General features: G+C 48.0%; 2 protein-coding genes across 5 annotated transcripts in view; one reads left to right on the top strand and one right to left on the bottom strand.

The window, feature by feature from the left end:
- Window positions 1–15,934, top strand: part of GYG1 (glycogenin 1) — a 43,457-nt gene extending 27,523 nt beyond the window's left edge. For 2 of the 3 annotated variants that reach the window (XM_029068262.2, XM_039912513.1), the window contains exons 6-8: window positions 6,179–6,398; window positions 14,676–14,726; window positions 15,014–15,934. In XM_029068262.2, coding sequence (XP_028924095.1) covers window positions 6,179–6,398; window positions 14,676–14,726; window positions 15,014–15,196 — 454 coding nt within the window. In that variant the 3' untranslated portion in view covers window positions 15,197–15,934. The remainder of the gene's footprint in view (window positions 1–6,178; window positions 6,399–14,675; window positions 14,727–15,013) is intronic. The other variant, XM_039912515.1, reaches the window with a different exon arrangement.
- Window positions 15,935–21,212: 5,278 nt separating this feature from the next.
- Window positions 21,213–24,320, bottom strand: part of HLTF (helicase like transcription factor) — a 56,265-nt gene continuing 53,157 nt past the window's right edge. For both annotated transcript variants that reach the window (XM_029060669.1, XM_029060677.2), the window contains exon 25: window positions 21,213–23,900. In XM_029060669.1, coding sequence (XP_028916502.1) covers window positions 23,748–23,900 — 153 coding nt within the window. In that variant the 3' untranslated portion in view covers window positions 21,213–23,747. The remainder of the gene's footprint in view (window positions 23,901–24,320) is intronic.

Genomic DNA, 24,320 nt, shown 5'->3' with positions numbered 1-24,320 from the left:
AAAAGCACAGGCCTGGGAGTCGGGGGAATCCGAGTTCTAATCTTGGTTCCACTTTTTGCCTGCTGGGTGATCTTATCATTATAATGATGATAATTCATGCAATCATCTGTAAAATGGGGATTCAGTACCTGTTTTCAGACAGTGAGCCCCATGTGGGACAAGGACTGTGTCTGACCTGATTATTTACTCTAGTGCTTAGTACTTGGCATAGTAAGATCTTAACAAATACCACAGTTGCTATTAAGTCCAGACTGAAAAGAGCCCTCCACAAGCCCAAGACAGTAGCTGAGCCCAATCCGGCCAGTACCAGACCAACCCCATTTTGGCCCTAGCCCAAAGAATTGGCATATATCCAATGCCCCAGGTTAGTTGAGAACTGCAGTCCCAGCAGTCTAGGAGGGATCACACTCAACTCTAGTTGTCCTGTGAATTATCTTGAACTTGAAGAGAGGGTGGCCTAGCTAGGTATGTTTCTGTATTATAGGGAAGACCATGTCCCTAGGATGCAAGGTGACTAGATAAAGCACAGTGAGAGAGCCCGGGAGAAACACAGGCTCTATTACCCCAATCCATCCCAGAACCATCTCCAGTCTTCAGGGAGTACCGGACCTCCTGAATGAGCACTGAACCTGATAAAGTGAGGAAGAGGGTCCACTTTCTGAGAGGCTTTACCTAAGTCCCGCTGGGGCATACAAGCAGGCCCAAGCCCGGCAGCACCCACTCCTCTAGTGCCCAAGCCCTTGTGTGTGTGTCTCTCTCTCTCTTTCCCTGATTGCCCTCCCACCCCCCACCATCTGCACCCACAGCAGCAAGTGAGGCAATGTCGATAAATGATGGAGAGAAGTCAAAGGAGTTAGCAGGGAAAAGTCCCAATTGGCAATGGGGAAAACAGCAGTGACTTCCCCAAACTCTGTATATTTAAAGCAGCGGGGTCTGATGACATCCAGCTGAGGGTATTTAAGGAATTGGCAGGTGTAACTGTAGAGCAGTGGTTATTAGTCTTGAGAACATGAGGGCAGGAGAAGTCCCCAAGGATTGAATCAGGATGAGTGTTCTCATCTCTGAAAGACCCTGAAAAAAGCAGCTCAGTTAGCAGTACATCATTGCCTGGGAATGATGGAACAGCGGAGTAATACCACCTGGGAGGGTAGAGAAATAGAGAAATATAAAGCAGCAACAGCATGACTCTGGGGAGAGCGGGTGGTGCCAGACCGGGGGAACTCCCTTCCAGGAAAGAGAGAGTCACAGCCGGGTGGGTGGGGAGAAGCGACAGGTGTCATTGACCCAGAGCATGGGGAGGATTTGATCCAGCCCCACATGGCGTCCTCGTGGACAAGCTGAGAGAGTCCAGCGGTGTCTGAACTGCTGCCGGGTAGGAGCACGACTGGTCTGAGGTTCACCGCTCCAAGAGAGTCGTCAGGGACCGGTGCGGCCTCGATGGTGAGGTGGGAGGATGTGTCGAGGCGGGGACCTCTCAGGAATCCGTCTCGGGACACCGGTGACCAGTTTGGACATTTCCGCGGACACTGTAGCAGGCCCTGTCTTGCCCAAAATACCTAAAGTGGGGGTGGCAGCAGTGGTGACCAGGGATGTCCATACCCAGCCCCAACTCAACTGGGCTGGATTGTGTCAGTCTGACCCAGTCTTCAGGCTTGAGAGCTGGGGCCTGGCCTTTACTGAAATCTCTTTGGTGGTGGAGTTTCCACGCAACAACCCCATCTGCCCCAAAGTCTTTAAGTGCTAGTCTTTTCCCACTCCTGTCCAGGGATTGACCTCTGGGAGAGCCTTTGCTGGGGAATTTCCACCTCTGGACCCCACTTCCCATCTTTGAGCCCTGGAGTGGGGTGGGGCAGGGCAGGACCCATTTTTGCACCCCAGGGAAGGTGCTGGGTGGTTGTGGGTGCCATCACCCCATCTCTGGGCTAGGGAAAAGAGAAGGGTGCACTCAGCTCACAGTCACACTCTCTTTAGTGGGAAGCAAAGCTGTCTGAGCCAGGTGTCAGGTCATTCATTTATTCACTTGTGTTTATTGAGCACTTACTGTGTGCAGAGCACTGTACTAAACTCTTGGGAGAGTACAATACAACAATAAACAGACATCCCTTGCCCACAACGAGTTTACAGTCTAGAGAGGGAGCTTAGAGTGTAGAGGGTGTCTACCTTGAGTGACCCAGCGGGCCAAGTATAGTCTGAGCCCACAATTGGACTGCTTCCGGCTATTCATTCATCTGCCAGGAGGCAGGGGAGTGGACTCGACGTCCTCCTGCGGCCCCGCCTCGCCCTAGGATTCCACCCTCCATGTTCCCAGCAGTTTTTTTGCTCTAATCAGTTCTGTATTCTCACCAAGATACTCACCCCTAAAGGCTGTTAGCTGATGGAGGAAATTTTAACTGATCTCTAAGTGACGTCAAGTTACCAGAGATTAGTGGAGCAGCTAACATAAGCATATTGCTGCTGGCTCCCATTCAAGCTCTGTCTTGTGATCTGGACATCTCATTTGAGATTCTGTCAGGTTCAAATTAGAATGGTTATTTTAAGAAACGTAGCAAGCCGGTGCAAATCCCCCATTGCTTGGTCAGAATGGAAACGAGTCAGTAATGCAAACGCCATTGTGATGAAGGCCCACTCCTTTCCCTCACCCGCGCCCCCTCCCCCCCCACACTTCTAATTGGGCTTCTCAGATCTTGTGGTGTGAGTCATTCGCTTTCCCTGTTAACCTTGCTTCCCAGTTGAGGTCAGTTGGACTCTCTTGCCTCCTGCTGCCAACATTTCCTCTTCCTTTCTAGTCACTAGCTGTTCCAGAAAGGGACCTCCTTCTGCCAAAACTGGGTCCCTTCCTTCCTTCGTGTGGTTTCCTGGCTTTTCATTGACGGTGGCCCAGGGCCGGAGCTCACCAACTCTCCTATATTCTACCAACTCTGCCAAGTCTACCAACTCTGTTATATTGTACTCTCTCAAGCACTTAGGACAGGACTCTGTAAACAGTTAAGTGCTCAGGCTTAGTGGAAGAAGACAGGCATGGGAGTCAGAGGACGGGGGTTCTAATCCTGGCTCCACCACTTATCTGCTGTGTGACCTTGGGCAAGACACTTAGCTTCTCTGTGCATTGATTAACTTGTCTGTAAAATGGGGATCAAGACTGTGAGCCCCTTGCAGGACAACCTGATTACCTTGTATCTACCCCAGCATTTAGAACAGTGTTTGGCACAGAGTAAGCGCTCAACACATACCATAATTATTATTGTTACCCCAGTACTTGAAACAGTGCTCGGCACATAGTAAGCGCTTAACAAATACCATAATTGTTGTTATTAATACATATGATTTATTGACTGATTAAACAAAAGGTTGGGGTGGGGATGGAGACCAAGTCATACCTCAGGTCCCGACACCATTCTGTAACTAAAGGATGGATTTTACTTAACATTCATTCATTGAGAGCACTGTACTTACGTCTTCAGACAAGGCAGATCACTGAAAGAGGGCTGAGAATCAAGATGCAGAATAACTGTCGGTCATGCTGATTTGGATTAATAAAAAGAAATACCCCCCAAGATCTGAATTAGAAACATTGTTGACTTCCGTTCCTACTTTGAAATTGGAACAAGGTAATACATGTTAGGTAGGGGAGACATGTAACAGCCTCCTCCCTGATCTCTCTTTAGCATCTCTTCTCTCCAGTTTACACTGACCATTTTTGTAGAACATCGCTCTGCATATGTCTCTCATCTCCTCAAAAACTTCACTTCCAGTGGTTGTCCGTTTGCCCCTGCATGAAGTAGAAACTCCTGGCCATTAGTTGTAAGGTACTCAGTGATTTCTTTCCCTCCTACTTATCTTGTTACTATATTCTCCCACACATCTCTCTTTTCCAAGCTTCCACTCTTCATTTCTCTGAAACCAACCTACTCTGCCTCTTTTTCATTGTTCTTACCATATCTCCTGCCTGGAACATTCCCCCTTCCCCTGACTTTCCATCCCAAAGATCACAGCTCGCATCATCAAGACCTTCTGAAGTCACATCTGTTCCAGAAGGCCTTCCATGAGTTATGTCCCCCCTGATCTCCCCACTTTATACCCCCAAACTCCCACATCAGGACTTCCCTGCCATTTCAGCACTTCAAATACTTGCAACCCATGTAGCACATATGTATCTGTAAACTGATACTTTCTTCTGATTATAATTTAGTGTCTGTCTCCTCTGCTGTCTGCCAAATTCTTGAGGTCAAGGATTACCTTTACACATTCTATTGAACACTCCCAATAACTTAATGTAATGCACTGCAACAGGCAGCACTCAAAAATAATGATTGATTGATTGATTGAAATAAACTCAGGTCACAATCAAAGGTCCATCACCCATCCATGTCACATACTAACATTACAACCTCGTTCTCCTCAGTAACTTGAAGTTAGTTTCCTGGGAGATGAGAAAGACGAGATGGCAATGCCTGCATCTTTACAGTGCATTTCCTTATGAACCCATTTCCATTCTTTCGTAAGGATCCTACGTGTAAACACAAATGGTAAAAAAAAAGTCAGAGGAAGTGAAGTAAACGTGTATCAGAGGGGCAACATCATTTACAGTAAGCATAGGTAATGAGTAGTTTTTTTTTAAAAGGCAGAATGCTCCTCAGTAGGTAAAAGTGCCTTTAAAGGCATTTGAGTTTAAGGTGAGAATTTTTGTAGATATTTATTATTCTATTTATTTTATTAACAATGTGTTTATATCTATAATTCTATTTATATTGATGCTATTAATGCCTATTTTCTTGCTTTGCTTTGTTTTGTTGTCTGACTCCCCCCTTCTAGACTGAGAGCTGGTTGTTGGGTAGAAATTGTCTCTATCTGTTGCTGAATTGTACTTTCCAAGCGCTTAGTAAAGTGCTCTGCACCCATTAAGCGCTCAGTAAATACGACTGAATGAATGAATGAATTTACAAATACCAGCACACACAGTGACCACTTCTCCAAATTTGCCCCAGTGCTTCCTCCTCTCCATTCCGGTGTTAAACATAGTAAGGCATGACATGGCGAAGAACATCGAAAGAGGAAAAAAAAGTCAGTGTTGGTATTGTGAGCTGTATTTTCAGGAGAAGTAGCGTGGTCTAGTGGAAGAAGCTTGGGCCTGGGAGGCAGAGGACCTGTGTCGCTTAAGTGCTCTATGCTTCCGTTTTCTCATCTGTAAAATGTAAATTAAACACCTCTTCGCCCTCCTACTTAGACTTTTAGCCACGTGCGTCTGAGCTGATGATTTTGTATCTATCCCAGATCTTAGTAGAGTGCTTGGCACATAGTAAGCACTTAGCAAGTGCCACTGTTACTATTATTATTATCCTTATTAAAATATCGCTATTATTATTACTGTGTACATGCGCTACTAAGAATCTTACATGGCTATGGCCTGGTCTCTCTCAAGGTCCGTGCTGCTGTACTTGATGAGCCAGGAAATGATACTAGAATTTTCTGCCTAGAGCCCAAGTCATTTTGATCTTGGTTCAACTTCTGCTTTTGATTAGGAAGCACTCTGATGTGCTGATTGCCTCGCTTTCCTTGTCAGTCTATCAGCCGGGATCTTTTGAGCATCACCTGGGACCCCTGCTGCTCAAAGTTGACATCAGCTGCCTGGGTAGCGAAATAGCACCAGCTATAAGGTTTGGACTTGTGGAAACACATGCTGTTCCCACTGATATGTACATTGTGGTTCTATTCCACTCCACCACCCGAGAGCGAGCTGCTGGATTGTCTCTCTCTGTTGACGAATTGTACTTTGCAAGCACTTTGTACTTTCCAAGCGCTCTGCCCACAGTAAGCGCTCAATAAATACGATTGAATGAATGAATGAATGAATGAACTGAGAGACAGAAGGCAGCGTGACCTAGTGGAAAAGAGCAAGGGCCTGAAAGTCAGAGGATTTGGTTTCTAATCTCGGCTCTGCCGCTTGTCTGCTGTGTGACCTTGGGCAAGTCATTTTTACTTCTCTATGCCTAAGTTTCCTCATCTCAAAAATGGGGATTAAGTCTGTGAGCCCTGTATGGGACGGGGACTGAGTCTAACCTAATTATCCAGTGTCTACCCCAGCACTTACTGCAGAGCTTGGCACACAATAAGTGCTTAACGAATACCGTTAAAGAAAAAGTCTCCCTCGGGCACTTACAGCTTGTGTGTTGTTCGACAGGTTTGGGGCAAACGCTAAAGTTGTGCATTTCCTGGGCCGGATCAAGCCGTGGAATTACACATATGACCCCAAGACGAAAAGCGTAAAAGACGAAATGCAGGACCCCACGATGATTCACCCCGAGTTCCTCAACTTGTGGTGGGACATTTTCACCACGCACATTCTGCCCTTGCTCCAGCAGTACGGGGTGGTCAAGGACAGCGTCACAGGCCTGAAGGCGGTAGGTGCCGTTTCTCCATTCAGGTAACGCGATGTTCTGTCTGGGTTGAGGGAAGCGTGAAGCCAAAATGGAAAAGAAACCAAGTGGGCCTGCTTGACCCCCACCCGCCCTAGAGCTGGGAGGGCAGAAATCGGAGTTGGATCCAAGAACATTGTGATTTGGGGAATATATAGGCCAGTAGCAGAAAGAAAGAAATAGGAGGGCTGTGTTCCAGGACAGAGAAAGACTCTGGACCCTTTGGTGTCCTATTAAAGATATTGAGGGGGCACTCTTTGCACACGCTTGTATAAACAATTCAGACTAATACAAGTAATAGTAGCTTCTGAAGTATAAAGTCGGCAGGGGGTGGTCTCTATGAAAACAAGTATTTGGAAGGATAGTATTTAGCTCAAATGACTGCAGTTCGCCTTAATTTGGTTACTGTAAGTCATTGTTATTGTAAATTGTAAATCAGTCCCTAGAAATCTGGACTTTGAGGTAAGTCAGACATGCTCACTACATCTTACTTCCTCGCTTTATTCTGCCAAAAGGCCACTGGTAGGTTTTACTTTAAAGAAGGTAACTTTTGATCTCCACTACGGCTAACAAAGTATCAGTTAACAAGCTCGGCAGGAGATTACCCAGAGGCAGCATTTAGAAAGGAGAAGCTAGAGTTCTTCTGTGGGTAGCTGCCCCGCGGTCAGATTGAAAGAGAAAAGAAAGGGAGGGCTGAAACTTAATATAAAAAACAAAAAAACAACTACCATCTTTCACTAATTCACCCAGGAACCCCCGACCCCTTTGACCCAAATTGGCAACTGCACAATACCCGGCTGTAAGGTTGTATTTCAAACCTTAGTCGTAGAGAGAAAGGAATCAACTTTCTCTACAGCCTGTGGGTTGGAGGTAGGAGCCTAGCAGAGTTCCGCAGAAGCTGCTCTTGGGCAAAGGGCACCAGATGAAACCTGTCCGAGGAATGCTGCCAGGCTATTGATGAGGACTTTTCAAGTTGTATCGGACTTTGGCTGCAAAACAATAGGAGAAATTTGTCACAGCTCAATTCTACACGTGCCGGAGGTCAGCGGGAGATCGATCGATCAATCGGTGGTGTCTATCAAGTGCTTCCTGTGTGCAGAGATCGCTGTACGAAGCACTTGGGAGAACACAGTACGATCCCTGCCCACAGTGAGCTTGCAGTCTAGAGGATTCAGCAGTTCTGTAAAAAGCTGCAGGGTTTTTCCTTGAGCAGAGACCCCACCGAGGCCATTAGGAATTTGGAGAGGTAGGGTGAGGGGAACTGGTTTCCAGTAGCAGTAAGATTGAAAAGGAGTGGGCAGGGATCGTGTGTGTCCGCCAACTCTGTTTTACCGTACTCTCCCAAGCGCTTAGTGCAGGTGGTTGGCATACAGTCATCACTCAGTAAATATCATTGATTAGTTGATTGAGTCGGGATTTGGGAACAAGAGTCAGAGCCACAGTGGGATCGCAGAGAGGTGGTAACTTTGGATTTAGGTGGAACAGAAATGAAAGATCAGTCGAGGGCGAGGTACGGTTGAAAAATCGGCTTGGGAGGATGAAGAGAGCCAATTGAGGACTAGCCGCCGAAGACAGTGGAACGTTTGGGTAGGGAGGGGCCGTGAAGAGACTCGAAGCGATTGTGAGGAGTTTTTGTTTCAGGCAGAGGGAGAGGGGGCTCCAGGGAAGGGTTTTGAGAAGAGGGGAGAGCTGTGGACTGAGGGTTGGCTTCAAGGTCGCGATGTGTGCAGTGGTGAATGGCATTGTAGCCAAGATTGGAGTGGGAGCGCTTGGAGGCAGGGAGGCCAGTGATGAGACTGAGTCAATCGTCTAGCTGTGGTATTATCGGAGCTTGTACCAAGGTGGGGGTTGTTTGGGTCGGGTGGAGGAAGGGGCAAATACAGGATATGAGTAGGAATAAAGGCAGGACTTGGCCATCGGATAACTGTAAGCTCGTTTTTGGCAGGAAACGCTTGTCTACCAACTCTGTTATATTGTGCTCTCCCAAGCACTTAGTACAGAGTAAGCACATAGTAAGCGCTCAGTAAATACCATTGATTGATTGACTGATTGAACGACAGCAAGAAGCAGCGTGCCCTAATGGAATGATCATGAGCTTGGGAGTCAAGAGAATTGGGTTTCTAATCCTGGCTCCCCCACTTGTCTGCTGTGTGACCTTGGGCAAGTCACGCGACTTCTCTATGCTGCAGTTACCACATCTGTAAAGCGAGGGTTGAGACTGGGAGACATGGACCTAATTAGCTGGTCTCTACCACAGCGCTTTGCACAGTGCCTGTCATGTGGAAAGCGCTTAACATATTAGGGGAAGCAACGTGGCTCAATGGAAAGAGCCCAGGCTTGGGAGTCAGAGGACATGGGTTCGAATCCCAGCTTTGCCACTTGTCAGCTGTGTGACTGTGGGCAAATCACTTAACTTCTCTGTGCCTCAGTTACCTCATCTGTAAAAGGGGGATTAACTGTGAGCCTCACGTGGGACAAGCTGATTACCCTGTATCTACCCCAGCGCTTAGAACAGTGCTCTGCACATCGTAAGTGCTTAAATACCAACATTATTATTATTATATACCATTGAAAAAAAACACTGAGGCCGATGCTGAAGTGATGGGCTTCGGGGAGGGAGGTGATGGTGGTGGTAGAGGCAGCCATGAGACAGGAAGGTTAAGTGGATGGAAACTCCTGTCCCTCCCCAGAGGCTAATAGTTTGAGCATTGGTTCATAACCTCTCTGAAAATCATATTCTTCTTTGAAAAACTGGCCCCCTTGGGCACATTACTTCAGTGAGTTATTTTTATTTATTGAGCGCTTACTGTGTGCAGAGAGCCCTTGGGGGGTTTACAATATCACAATAAAACAGACACATTCCCTGCCCACAATGAGTTTACCGTCTAGAGGGGAAGACAGACAGACATGAGTAGTCTAATCATGGCGGGGATTTGAAGGGTCATCAGAAGGAGCAGTTGCAGAATAATCTTAGAGAGGGAGTCTTTTGAACCATCTGGCACTCTTTCCTCTTCAATCAATCAGTCAGTCAGTCAGAGTACTGAGTACTTACTGTGTACAGAGAACGGTACTAAGTGCTTGGGAGAGTACCACAGAATCAGCCTGGCTTAGTGGAAAGAGCCTGGGCTTGGGAGTCAGAGGTCCTGGGTTCTAACCCCGGCTCCGCCACTTGTCAGCTGTGTGACCTTGGGCAAGTCACTTAACTTTTCTGGGCCTCAGTTACCTCATCTGTAAAATGGGGATGAAGACTGGGAGCCCCACGTGGGACAACCTGATTCCTTTGTACCTACCCCAGCGCTTAGAACAATGTTTGGCACATAGTAAGCGCTTAACAAATACCAGCATTATTATTAATCAGTAGACATGATCCCTGCCCACAAGAAGCTTACAGTCTTGTGGGTAAGGCAGACATTAAAATAAGCAAGATAATAATAATAATAATAATAATAATGGTATTTGTTAAGCGCTTACTATATGATAAGCGCTGTTATAAGTGCAGGATGGGGAAGCATCAGAGTATACGTGTCCATGTCCATAATTGACATTTATATTAATGCCTGCCTCCCCTTCTAGACTGTACGTTTACTGTGAGCAGGGAACGTATCTACCAACTCTGTTATATTGTTATCGTGTGCTCCTCCAACTGCTTAATACGGTACTCTGCACCCAGTAAGCGCTCAGTAGATACATTTGATTGGTTAATCGATCAGTAGAGTACATATTCATTAGTGCCGAGGAGCTGGGGGTGGGGTGAGCAAAATGCTTAGGAGGTGTAGACCCAAGTGGAGGGAGAATGGCTAATAATAATAATAATAATGATAGTATTTAAGTGCTTACTATGTGCAAAGCATTGTTTTAAGCACCGGGGAGATATAATGTAATCAGATTGTCCCACGTGGGGCTCACAGTTTTAATCCCCACTTTACAGATGAGGTAACTGAGGCACAGAGAAGTTAAGTGACTTACCCAAAGTGGCGGAACCAGGATTAGAACCCACGACCTCTGACTCCCAAGACCGTGCTCTTTCCACTAAGCCACGCTGCTTAGGAAAGCTCGTAGCCCTACTGTGATCTTCTTAGGTCTTTAAAATGGGAGAGTATTGATCTATCAGACCACCGAGCTCTCCACGAAATACAGTCGCTATAGGATTGAAGCCCCGCCACCGGGTGCTGTACAGACAGACAGGAGCCTCGTCCTCACCGTGGAAGCCCGGACCTTCGTCCGGAGCTAAGCCCGGCTGGGATCTACACTGGTGCAACTGCGGGGTGTCCCTTGGCATGACGAGGGGACCCCAAGATGCCAGGACGCCAAGATGGCAGCAGTGTAGCTGCGGTCACAAGAAAGGGGCCACTCGCCTGCCATTCTTCTTCTCCTCTGGGGCCAGACTGAAAAGAAAGTGGCTTGCATTCTAGCAAGAGGGATCTAGGATGAGTGGTAATAAGAACAGTCTGAAAATCAGGGTGATAGAGCTTTAGACCAGGTGCTTGGGGGAAAATAGGGGTATCTCCCTTCCTTTTAACAGTAAGGATTGCCAGCACAGGGGCAGAGGTGAAGACTCTGAAAGGGACCAACCAGAGCATCCACCCCTCCATTTATTCAATTATGTTTATTGAGTGCTTACTATGTGCAGAGCACTGTACTAAGGGCTTGGAATGTCCAATTCGGCAACAGAGCGACAATCCCTGCCCAACAATGGGCTCACAGTCCAAAAGGGGGAGACAGACAATAAAATAGATAAAACAAGTAGTCTGGTGTCAATACCATCAAGATAAATAGAATCATATAGACACATCATTAACAAAATAAATAGTCATAAATAATAGATATAAATATGCACAAGTGCTGTGGGGAGGGGAAAGGGGAAGAGTAGAGGGAGGGAATGGGGGAATGGAGAGGGGAGGAGGAGCAGAGGGAAAAGGAGGGCTCAGTCTGGGAAGGCCTCCTGTGTGTGCTCTCAGTAGGGCTTTAAAGAGGGGAAGAGAGTTGGTTTGGAGGATGTGAGGGAGGAGGGCATTCCAGGTCAGCGGAAGGACGTGGACTGGGAGTCGACGGCGGGAGAGGTGAGTACGAGGCCCAGTGAGGAGGTGAGTGGCAGAGGAGCGGAGTGTGCGGGCTGGGCTGCAGAAGGAGAGAAGGGAGGTGAGGTAGGAGGGGGCAAGGTGATGGAGAACTTTGAAGCCAAGAGTGAGGAGTTTCTGTTTCATGCAAAGGTTGATAGGCAACCACACTGGAGGTTTTTGAGGAGAGGAGTGATAGGCCCAGAGTGTTTCTGTGAAAAAAAATAATCTGGGCAGCGGAATAAAGAATAGTCTGGAGCAGGGAGAGACAGGAGGATGGGAGATCAGAAAGGCTGATGCAGTAATCCAGTCAGGATATGATGAAAGCTTGTACCAGCAAGATAGCAGTCTGAATGGAGAGGAAAGGGTGGATCTTGGCGATATTGTGAAGGTGAGATCTGCAGGTGTTGGTGACGGATTGGATGTGTGGGGTGAATGAGAGAGCAGAGTCAAGGATGGCACCAAGGTTGTGGGCCTGTGAGACGGAAAGGATGGTCGTGTCGTCCACAGTGATGGGGAAGTCAGGGAGAGGACAGGGTTTGGGAGGGAAGATAAGGAGCTCAGTCTTGGACTGGTTGAGTTTTAAGTGGCGGGCGGACATCCAGGAGCTGTTCTGAAGGCAGAAGGAGATCTGAGCCTGGAGGGAGGGGGAGAGAACAGGGGAGGAGATGTAGATTTGGGTGTCATCTGCGTAGAGATGATAGTTGAAGCCATGGGAGCGAATGAGTTCACCAAGGGAGAGAGTATAGATGGAGAACAGAAGGGGACCAAGAATTGACCCTTGAGGAACCCCTATAGTTAGGGGATGGGAACGGGAGGAGGAGCCCAAGAAGGAAACCAAGAATGAACAGCCAGAGAGATAAGAGGAGAACCGGGAGAGGACGGAGTCCGTGAAGCCAAGGTGAGATAAAGTGTGGAGGAGAAGGGGATGGTCAGCAGTGTCAAAGGCAGCTGAGAGGTCGAGGAGGATTAGGATCGAGTAGGAGCCATTGGATTTGGCAAGAAGGAAGTCATGGGTGACCTTTGAGAGGGTGGATTCGGTGGAGTGGAGGGGACGGAAGCCAGATTGGAGGGGGTCCAGGGGAGAGGTGGAGTTGAAGAATTCAAGGCAGTGAGTGTAGACGACTCGTTCTAGGAGCTTGGAAAGGAAGGGCAGGAGGGAGATAAGACGGTAACTGGAAGGGGAAGTGGGGTCAAGAGAGGGTTTCTTTAGGATGGGGGAGACACGGGCATGTTTGAAGGCAGAAGGGAAGAAGCCATTGGAGAGTGAGTGGCTCTAGACTGCAAGCTTGTCGTGACAGGGAATGTGCCTGGTTGTTGTTCCACTGTACTCTCCTAAGCGCTTAGTTCCGTGCCATGTACACAGCGCTCAATAAATCTGATTGAATGAATGAACTTCCTTGAGGTCCCTTCCAGTTCAAGGGATTAGGCAATATAATAAATTGTGAGGACTCTGTGTTCAGGCAACCACTATGTGGCCGTTGCTTTAATGGTTTTACGTTAGCAGGAGCTAAATGTGAAAATTCAGTATATTAAACCTTTCACGATGCTGAAATGACAAACTTCAAAGCATTCCTTTGTCTACAGTCTGCCCCTTGTGTTGGACTGTAGACTTTTGAGAGGCACTGTTTTCATATCCTGTATCCTGCCTGCATCATCAGGCCCAAGAAACCTGCTTGAGAATGAAACTTTCCCCAGCTACACTAACACACTCTTTCTGGCTTGCACAATTTTAATTTTCCTTGAGCACTTCTGGACAGAATAATAATAGCAGTAGTGGTAGTAATAATTATAGTAAAATAATAATAATAGCTCTTAAGCATTGTGGGTACTAAACAATGGAGTAGATAATCAGGGAAACAGCATGCCTGAGTGGAGAGCCCGGGAGTAAGAGGACCCGGGTTCCAATTCCCATTCTGCCACTTGCCTGCTGTGTGACCTTGGGCAGATTACCTAACTTCTCTGTTCTCGCCTCTGTAAATTGGAGATTAGGACTGAGAGCCCCATGTGGGACATGGACTGTGCACAACCTGATTAGCTTGTATATATCTCAGTGCTTTCTACAGTGCCTGGCACATAGTAAGTACTTAACAAATAGTATTTTTTAAAAAAAAGATTGGACTCAGTCCCTGTCCCACATGGGGCTCACAGTCTAATGGGGAGGGAGAACAGGTGTTGAATCCCCATTTTACAAATGAGGAAACAGAGGCCCAGAGAAGTTAAGTGACTTTGCCCAAGATCAAACAGCAGGCAAGTGGCGGAGGTGGGATTTGGAGCCCTGAGTCCCAGGAGAGTAGGCCACAAATGCAGTAAAACTAATTTCTGCTTGGGCTAAGGACAAAGGGGGAAAAAAATACACCCAGCAACTAAATGGGAAGACCAATCCAGTGATCTGGGCCCTGGGCTCCTCCCATTCCTCCATCTCCTCTTCTCTCCTCCTAACAGCTTCCTTTGGACCACTTTGTTGCTTGCTAGCTTCTCCTCCAGCATAGCACGGGAAGGGAGAAGAAGAGGTGAAACTCCAGCCCGGCTGTTCACAGCTTGGGAATGGCGCATGGCAAGTCCCGGTTAAGCGGAAGCCAGAGGGCCGATTTCCGTGACATTATCTTTTAATTTTATTTGCTCACAGCCCCGTTTCCACCGAGCACTGGCTGGACGGGAGTGAATTTAGAATCCCCTTCCCTGCGTTCACGTTGCCACTGCCGTTTCCACCTCATCCCGGCCTTCGAGACCTTCCACCATCTTGCTCAAACAGCTGCACCTCTGGTTTCGGAATAAGTCGGGGTCAACTAGAGAAATGGGATGATTCGCTTAGCTTCCTGCCACATTCGAGTCATTCCTATTGTGACTTCAGAATGTTAAATTGAGCCCAAGAAGGTTGGGAATGGAAGCCCCAAGCGCTAAGCGGTCACACCAAACTGACACATGTAGCAGACACCCACGAGGCTACTTGATGTCCCCTTCCCCCCCACAGACCTCCCAAACTGGCCTAGGCCAACTCATTTAGCCAGTAAGTGTTTCACTCTCTTAGTGTCATGGCAGGCCAGAACGGTGCAACTTTGAGGTTGGTTTCTAACCAGAGCTTAGTCTACGGAAAGTTTTGCCCTTGACGTTTTCAACTGTGCTACACCCACAGAGATCAGGGACTGACTTTGAGATCTGCTCTCTCTTACCCACCTTATGCTCTCTAATGAACTGTTTGCAGCTGTCGGACATGGTCTGTTCACTGGCTTTCTCTTGTGGCTTCTGTAGAGAGGTATGCAGAACTTAAACGTGACCTTAATTACTCTACTGCCGTTTCCACTAACTTCTAAAAACTGTTCATTTGTGCTGGGAAAGCCGGTTGACCCTTGCGGTTCATTTTGCTTTTCTTTTATTTTCCCCTTCGGGTTTTCCTCCTTTGCATGACCACCCCTAGGCCCCTGGTCCTCCCCCGGCCCTCCCCCCAGCCCCTTCCCTCTCGCCCTGCGGCCGACTCAGTTTGTTAAATCGGTGCAAGTGTCCGGCTCTCAAGCGCGATCCCCGGTTGCCCTCTCCTCCTAGGAACGAGTCACGGAAGCCATGTCGCATCTGTCCATCGGCCCCGTACCGGTCTCTCCGCCTCCCCCGCCGCCATTTGTATCCTCGGAAGAACGCAAGGAGAGGTGGGAGCAGGGGCAGGCCGACTACCTGGGAGCAGATTCCTTCGACAACATCAAGAGGAAACTGGACACTTACCTCCAGTAGACGCGCTGGCGTTTCCCCCACCCGGACGTCGGCGGTCCGGGGACTCGACGCGGATGTTTAGCGGCTAGGACAACGTTGAGTACGTTCCGTTACAATCGCTAGTGGCTTGACTAAAAACTATATCTCCCGAAGGTTTGGCGGAACTACAGGTGAGGACTGGGCCCCTCCCGAGAGGGCGGCATCCTTCTGTTGGACCAGTTATCTGATGAGTGTGGCTCCCTGTTCCTCCTCCTGTTTTCCACATTCAATAGCAAAGCTAAAATAGAGATCTACCTATCTAAATTAAGTGCTGATGTGTCTGTGATTGATTCTGACAGAGGAGAAGAGGTATCGGACTGCCTCACTCAAATGCTTCAACCTGTAGACCTGGCCTTCGACCTCCCTTTAAAGCGGGGAATGGCGTTATTACTTTGCTTGCTGAATCCTGCACCAGACCTACCGTTAAGGATTGACCAGGAGTGGCTCGGGTGGTTCTCGTTCTGCCTTTAGGCAGAGGCACCGGCACACACTCTCATCGCCTCGCAGATGCATCGGCCCATCGAGTTAACCCGCTGAGGCACTGCTTTGTTTCTGTCAATCCTGGTGATGGAATAGCTTCACTTGGCTTCGATGTACAGGTCAGATAGCACGCTAGGATGCTTTTGTTCAGTTCTGTAGATCCTGGGGAGGGTAGTGAGTTTTCTGAATGGTTCCCTGCCGGGGCACTGTGTAAGACAAATAAAAACTCCTGGTGAATTCTTGGTTGTCCTAGTGGAGAGTTTGTTTGTGACTCAAGAAAACTCATTTCATCTGGAGGAACAGCGGGGCCTAGCGGAAAGAACCCACACCTGGGAGTTAGAGGACCTGGGCTCTTATCCTGGCTCTGCCACGTGCTGCTGTATTCCTGATGAGGGGAACTGGGGGATTTAGTTTCAGGTGTAAGGTCTGACAGTTTCCATTATGTTAAATTGAACCGGATTAAAATTGGGAAAATAAGGGAACAAATCATGAAGAATCTGGGAGTAGAAGAAGAGTGGATCGACTAATCCCTTCTCGTAGGACAGGGAGCACGTCTATCAGCTGTTAGATTGTACTCTCCCAAGTGCTTAGTTCAGTGCTGGGCACAGTAAGTGCTCAAGAAGTATGATGGATTGATTGATTGACTAAACCTGGAAAAGTCCTGCCTAACTCTAGGCCAATATCTGCTCTGGTATCATACCGGTGGGCAGGCCGGTGTTTCTCAATCTGGTCTGAGGGTCGAAGGGGGTGCTAGGCCACACCCCCTGCCCCACTGTGCTCCCGGAGCTTTAAACCGACATGAGGGATTGCCCCTTCCCAAGTGGAAAAACCCTGCACGGTACTTTTTCGGTAGCTCTTTTTAGAGCGCGTCAATCCCCAGCAGTGAGGTACTGCCAGACAGCCAAGGCCGTATATGACCAAAGCAAAAGTTCCTCTCTTTTACCTCTTCAACCCAGTTGCCCTCTTTTTAGACCTTTGCAGGAGAAAGGACTAAGACCCTGCCTGGTTTCTAGTCTACAAAACAGTAGGGCCCCTCGACATGGAACTGGGGGCACCCATCCAGGCTGGCCTGGAGCAGAGGCTCATTTTAGGAGCCCAGGGTTTAACATTTGCATCACAGACCTGGTTGATGCCATAGAAAGCTCATCAAGTTTCTAGCTGCTCCCAAGCTGGAAGATTAGTTGGAAACACATTACCAAATCTGGAGGTAGTGTTTGTGTGCTCTGCTCCCTGAGGAGGAAAAAACAGATAAGTAGGAGTTGAAGGAGATGTTAAGCTGAATTAGGGGCAAAGATTGTTCTGCTGTCGTTAAAATAGCAAATCGGGGCTGGAATGCCTCAGTGATACTCACTAACCCCCTAATTATTCACATCTCAACCCCAGTGCTTTCCTAAAGCGGTCAGTGCCCCTCTGAGCATCACCTCTAGAGGAGATGGAATGTAGCCTAGTTGATGGAGCATGGGTTCTAAGCCACTTGTCTATGTGACATTGGCAAGTCACTTCACTTATCTGAGCCTCAGTTACCTCGCCTGTAAAATGGGGATTAAGACTGTGAGCACCATGTAGGACAGGGATTAGCTTGTAACTACCCCAGTACTTAATGCAGCGTGGCTCAGTGGAAAGAGCACGGGCTGGGGAGTCAGAGGTCATGGGTTCAAATCCCAGCTCAGCCGCTTGTCATCCTTGTGACTCTGGGCAAGTCACTTAACTTCTCTTTGCCTCAGTTACCTCATCTGCAAAATGGGGATTAAGACTGTGAGCCCCACATGGGACAACCTGATCCTCCCCAGTGCTTAGAACAGTGCTTTGTACATAGTAAGCGCTTAACAAATGCCATCTTAATTATTATACAGTGCCTGGCACAAACATGGTAGCTTAATGAATACCATTAAAAAAAAAAAGCCGGGAAGGACTCGGGAATAATAACGTGCAATAGGAAGTGCACTAGGATGAAAGGTTGGAATGAGACTGTAAGCTCCTTGCGGGCTGGGCGAGCATCAATGAATTCGACTGAGTGAGGGACTGACAGAGACTAGTGAAACGAATTGAGATATTACTCAGCCTTGCCATGCTTCCCGGGGGTGCCGTGACCCAGAGCGGGTACTCCTAGGCTGCCTCAAACCTGGGATGGCCCTGAGGTTCTGCCCTCACACAGGCACAACAGCCAGCAAGGATACCAGAAATGATAGACGCGGGCACACAGTGATCTGTGGGCATAGGTGCTAAAGTCGGCCCCGTGAGATTGGATTTCCAGGTTTGCGTGGCCTGGCGTATTCCACGAGGGGACTTGAAGAGGTCGTGCTACAAAAAGGACCGGGGGTTACGCTGCTCGGAGACCTGTTTTCCAAGGTCAGACCGGACCCAAACAACTGCCGTTAAAAAAAATGAATTCAATCTTTACCTAAAGCCCAAAGATGTCGTCCCAGCACTGAGCGGTAGTTGAGGCACAGTTAATCTGATCACGGTACATACTGTCGCCCTACTGCTCTACGGTTTCACTGCTGGCAGTTACTTTTATTGGCCCATAAACCTCACACAAAAGGATTAATAAGGCCTCTTGCCAACCAAGCGGCAGGAAAGCCCTCCGTTCATTCATTCTTTCACCAAAACGTTCTCTCAGCTGAATCTGGATTCTGTATATAGAAGCTCAGGAGGGAGAGCTATGAAAACAGATCCAAAAATGTCTCCCCAGACCATACCCGATCTGTAGCCCAAAGCAAACGTTGATTTACTATCAACTCACGGGTTATGTCATCGTCCTCAGGGCCAAGGCGGTGCTGAACCGCTCTTTATAAGGAGTGCGATTCCACTCTCTCAATTTTAATACTTCTTATTAAGCAGCCAGGCCAGAAAGCCATTATTTCACCTGTCCCCAGCACTGCATCTCTCTGGTGAGAATTCACAGCTGTTGCCTCAGTGGTTCATAAATGATGGGCAGTTCTATTTTTAGCATTTCTTCACAATTCCTATGGGACAAGGGCTTATTTAGGAGCCCAAATCCCTCAGCACTTTTACATTTCCTCCCGTTTAATGATTTATCACTGAGTGATAAGCAGCGTTGCCCTGTGGATAGCACATGGATCTCGGAGTCAGGATCTGGGTTCTAACACCAGTTCTGCCTAGTGTCTGCTGTGTGACCTCGAGCAAGTCACTTCTCTTCTCCGTATCTCAGTTACCTCATCTGTAAAATGGGAATTAAGACTGTGAGGCCCACGTAGGACATGCAGTCCTCTAGACTAAGCTTGTTGTGGGCAGGGAATGTGTGTGCTATATAGTACTCTGCCAAGTGCACACAATAAGTGCCCGATACAACTGACTGACAGGGATTGTGTCCAACCCAATTTGCTTGTGTCCCCACCTGCGCTTAAAACAGTGCCTGGCACAGTGTAAGCGCTTAACAAATACCACAATTATTATAATAATGATGGTATTTGTTAAGCGCTTACTATGCACCAACCACTGTTCTAAGCGCTGGGGTAGATACGAGGTCATCAGGTTGTCTCACACAGGCTCACAGTCTTAATCCCCATTTTACATGAGCTAAGGCCCAGAGAAGTCAAGTGACTTGCCCAAGGCCACACAGCATACAAGTGGCAGGGCCGGGATTAGAACCCATGACCTTCTAACCCCTGCCCGTGCTCTAGCCACTATACCATGCTGCTTCCAGTGCCAAAGAGTTGGTGGGACTAAGGCTATCGGACCAGGAGCTGCTGGATTAATCTAGTTGGGAGAGGTTTAAGGTGTTTCTCAGCACTCCCCCAATAAACCAAACCTGCCCAAGCTAATTACAGAAAACCTTTTCAAAGTATTCATGGAAAACAAAATTGCCTGAAGCCGGTGTCCCCCATGGGGTTCAGCGACCACCCAGCCCGGACACTTCTCTCCTCAAATGCCGACCTATACTCCGTACCTCGAGCTCACGTATCTCGCCACCGCCCGCTTGCCTATTTTCATTCATTGAATCTTATTTATTAAGAGCTTACTGTAATAATGTTGGTATTTGTGTGTGCAGAGCACTGTACTAAGCGCTTTGGTAAGTACAACAATAAAGAGTGACAATTCCTGCCCACAACAAGCTCAGTCTATCCCCTTGGGTCACTATCGTGTTAATACCCTGTCCCCTCTCGGGCTTTCCCGGCACCGTAGGCAGCAAAACCATCCTTCCCGTCTGGCATCATCCCTGACTCCCCCTCTCAATCAACCCACATAACCAATCCGTCACCAAATCCTGTCGGTCTCACCCTCACAAAGTCACTAAAATCCACCCTTTCCTCCATCTAAACCGTTACCATGTAGTACAGTCACTCATCTCGTCCCACCTGGATTACTGCATCAGCCTCCTTGCTGACCTCTCAACCTCCTGCCAATCATCACTCCGCTGCCCAGATTGGGCCCGGAATTCCCCTCCCCTTCGCATCTAACAGACCACCACCCTCCCCACCTTCAAGACTCATAAAATCACACCTCCTCCAAGAGGCCTTCTCTGACTGATCCCTCATTTCCCCTACCCATCCTCCCCTCACCATTCGTTGTGTCCCCCTCGAGCACTTTGGTACTTATGTAAATAGCCTTACAGTCTACTTCCCCTTATAGTAATAATTATTATGGTATTTGTTAAGTGCTTACTATGTGCCAGCACTAAGCACTGGGGTGGATACAAGCAAATCGGGTTGGACACAGTCCCTGGCTCACGTGGGGTTCCCAGTCTCCATCCCCATTTTACAGATGAGGTAACTGAGGCACAGAGAAGTAAAACGACTTGCCCAAGGTCACAGCAGATAAGTGGAGGAGCTGGGATTAGAACCCATGACCTTCTGACTCCCAGGCCTGTGCTCTAGCCACTCTTCCATGCTGCTTCTCATCTGCAATTAATTTTAATGGCTGTCCCCCTGGACCTGTGGACTGTGAGATCCTTGTGGGCAGGAATATTGTATTATATTGTACTTTCCCAAGTGCATAGCATAGTGCTCTGCACAAGAGTACGCACCTCTATAAATACCATTGATCGACTGGAAATCCCATTCAAAAAATCACTTCTCTTTAGGCCAATGGCCACACGGGCAGCTGGTTAAGTGTGAACTAAACCCATTCTTCGAGGCACTTTTTTTTAATTTGGGAAGAAATGAAAGACAGATCAATAATTTAGGGATGGCTATGAGGATTAATGAATAATAATGTTATAATGTTGGTATTTGTTAAGCGCTTACTATGTGCAGAGCACTGTTCTAAGCGCTGGGGTAGACATAGGGGAATCAGGTTGTCCCACATGGGCTCACAGTCTTAATCCCCATTTTACAGATGAGGTAACTGAGGCCCAGAGAAGTGAAGTGACTCGCCCACAGTCACACAGCTGACAAGTGGCAGAGCTGGGATTCGAACTCATGACCTCCGACTCCAAAGCCCATGCTCTTTCCACTGAGCCACGCTGCTTCTATGAAAGGTCTTCGAAATGTCTTAAAAATCCAAAGAGTATCACTAAAGTCACAGGCACCAAAGTAAAGCTTAGTGGAATGCTCACTTTTTTTTTAAATGAATTTTATTGACTTTCAATTATAACACAGAAATGCAGTCCGGGATACATATGAGTAGGGTACGGTATCTACCTTACGCAGCAAACCCTATTCATAGTAGGGGGGGTATTCAAACACCACAAACTGACTAGAAGCAATAGCATTATTAGGAAGCTTAAATTCCGGGATCCTTCCCCAAATTTCAAAGTGGCTCGCACATTAAAAAGAAGAGAATATACCGATTCCATATAACACTATTTAACAAAGCCTTAAAAAAAATAAGACCTATCTGGTCTTCCCATTTAGCCTTCACCCAAATGAACAATGCATTCCGACTGCAACTGAAATTGAAAAAGCAAGTATTTGGGAGAGGAACCAGTAACCCTAGACTTTGCTAGAAAACTGTCCTCCAGACAAAACAGTCCTTGTGTCGCCCTGGTATAGACCTGTGCTCTCTAACCCAGGGGTGTGGTTCTGCCTGTGGCCTCTTCTCTCCGTTCGGACCGCAGTCCCCGTGTCGGTGGGACCCGCGAGCCGCCTCCCCGAGAATCCTGCCCGCTTGGAGATTCTGTGTCGGGTCGCCACCCGATCTGGCCAAATCCAAACCAGATTTGGGAGGGCGGGGCCCAGAGCCAGACCATGGTCCAGTCCTGGGGCCGTGCCTGACCTGACTGCTGTGGGAGGGGGGGAGAGAGGGTTGGAAGGGCAGAAGTCCGTGTGGGTAGTGAGGGGCACGTCTCGCCGTTGGTCTGTGCTGGAAGGATAGAAAGTCCCCACGGGGCTATCCCGACTTCCTGCGCATGCACAGACTGACCCGCCCGAGTGGTGGGTAGTACAGATTTTAGGGCGTCCTTCCACTCCTTTACTCTCTCCGCCCACCCGCCATTTCTGCGCACCAGACAGGGCTGAGCGCCGTACAACTTTCACCTAACCTACTCGGGGGCTGAGTCAGGCCGGTTTTCCGTGCCTTCTGGTCATCCGACAATCACTGCAATACAATCTAAGGGGCTTTTTACATTTGTAACCAAAAAGCGGATTTAATTTTTTTTTTTTTAAACCACGACGACTGCATATTCTAAATTTCTGGAAGTCTTCCATTCTCTGAACTACTCTGCTTCATTAACACAATGACAATAACTATATAACCCGAATGCTGAAGATCAATTATGTTTTCTAAATCAACATTCATAAGGGGGCGACTGGAATCCTCGACTACGCGTAGTTGGCTCATTTTACAAGAAATAACGAAAACATGACCAACTGAAGGAAAGGGACACGTTCTATACTGCACGTTATTTTCAATTCTCAGCGATTGCGTTTCAGTGGGTCCGTGTCCATTTAGCTCTCGTAGTTCCAAAGCAAAACATGGTATTCTGGTCCCCGAGACGTGCCTGACACCAGAACGACTCAATGAATCATTTCTGACACGGTAAGCAGAATCAATTCTATATATAGTAGTCTTCTGAATTATAAAAGTTTATAAAGGCCTTTTCGAAAAACGTTTTGAGTGAAAATAGCTACTTACAGAAATGTATTTTTTTTAGCGATTCCACAATTTAACCAGTCAAATCGATTTGGGGCTGAAATGACTCTTCCTGCAGGCGTAACACCCTAGACAGCAAGACAATAGTTTAAACAGTGATTGGACTTCTACCTGACTAGGTTGGGGACTGTACTGCTAGAACACAGTTTCTAACTTTTCATCACTACCTACAGTTAACTTGCTGACCCAGGCCCGGGCCTATCACATACAATTGGTTCCGGAGGCATGGATGGCATTGTAACGGCCAATACAATCAACAGTCCTCTGCACTTTTTTGCTTAATGTCGACCTTGGGAATTGCACTTCGATACAGAGTCTAGATCCGTTCTTTCCAAACCGCAGTGACGCGAGAGCACAATCAATGTTGTCGACACCAGACGGCGCTTTGCTTTACCGAGATATATGGAACGCGTGACTTGGCTTAAAACTGAAAAGGTGTGCTCCGGGGGGATTAGTAAATTTAAGAATGCTTAGCCTAAGTTAGCTGAAAGCTCGATGCTAGATAAACTCTTACCTCCTCCCCACCCTGTTGCGAAAATGATTTTAGGTCACTGTACACAATGGAACTTATTGCTATTTGAACCTGTATTATCAGAAAGGGTACTCTGACGAGAAGGACGGAAGAGAATACGTGTCGGTACTTTGTCGCGGATACGGGACGGCGCTTTTCCTTTGGAAGACACGGGTTTCCGAAGTGCTTCCCGGCGTTTTTCATTCTGAGGCCTGGCTGAGAAGACTTAAGGGGCAGCCTGGGAGGCCCCGGTCTCGAGGAGGAGAAGAAAGGAGGGGAAAGGGATGGCTCCAGACAGCGCCCCGTGTCCTCGACGGGGCCTCAGAGTGAAGAACGACCCGGGTGTTTTGAAGGCGGCGCCCAGGCAGCCGGGGGGATCGACAGACACCGGCTGGCCGCCTGCCCGACCCCGGGTTGACTGCTGCAGGTTCCGACGGTCTCGTCCGGAGCATCGGCCTAGAAAACGTGCCTGGCCCGATGCCCTACAGGTTACAAGTCAATCAGAGTCTTGATTTCGTTCATCTTGGCTTGTTTCATCTCACCGGCGTTGGGCTTTTTTGTTCCAAAGGCTCCGGCGGCCAGCTCCCGCTTTTTGTTCTGAATCTTCAGCATATTTTCTTCCACAGAGTCCTTCACGATGAACTTTTGAAACACAACCGGTGAGTAGTTATTTGAAATGGTTTAAATCTACCCTATAACCCACTTGCCTTCGAGAAAATTAAGCGAAGGCAGGACACCGGCAAATGTGATATACTGCGATGTGCCGGGGAAGAACCGAGGGCGGTTATGGAGTTTGGCTGCCTCCCTTGATATCTGAGCAGCCTTCCCCCAGAACACGCTGCCTCCATGAATAAGGACCCCACTATCTTAGTGGGTGCCCAGTGGGAAAGAGACTGTCTTCTACGCCACGCTCACACCCGAGATAGGACGCCCCCCTCCACCGCAAATAAAAACAGCAAGCAAGTAGCCAAAAACCTAAAATTTCACTTTGTTCTCCAAATTAGCAATGCAATCAGAAGATTTAATAGGATATGATAATAATAATAATGTTTATATTTGTTA

Source organism: Ornithorhynchus anatinus, chromosome 1 (genome assembly GCF_004115215.2).
Source record: "Ornithorhynchus anatinus isolate Pmale09 chromosome 1, mOrnAna1.pri.v4, whole genome shotgun sequence".
NCBI lineage: Eukaryota > Metazoa > Chordata > Mammalia > Monotremata > Ornithorhynchidae > Ornithorhynchus > Ornithorhynchus anatinus.
The sequence above is the reverse complement of the archived record's forward strand: the minus strand, read 5'-3'. Positions and strand labels throughout refer to the sequence as shown.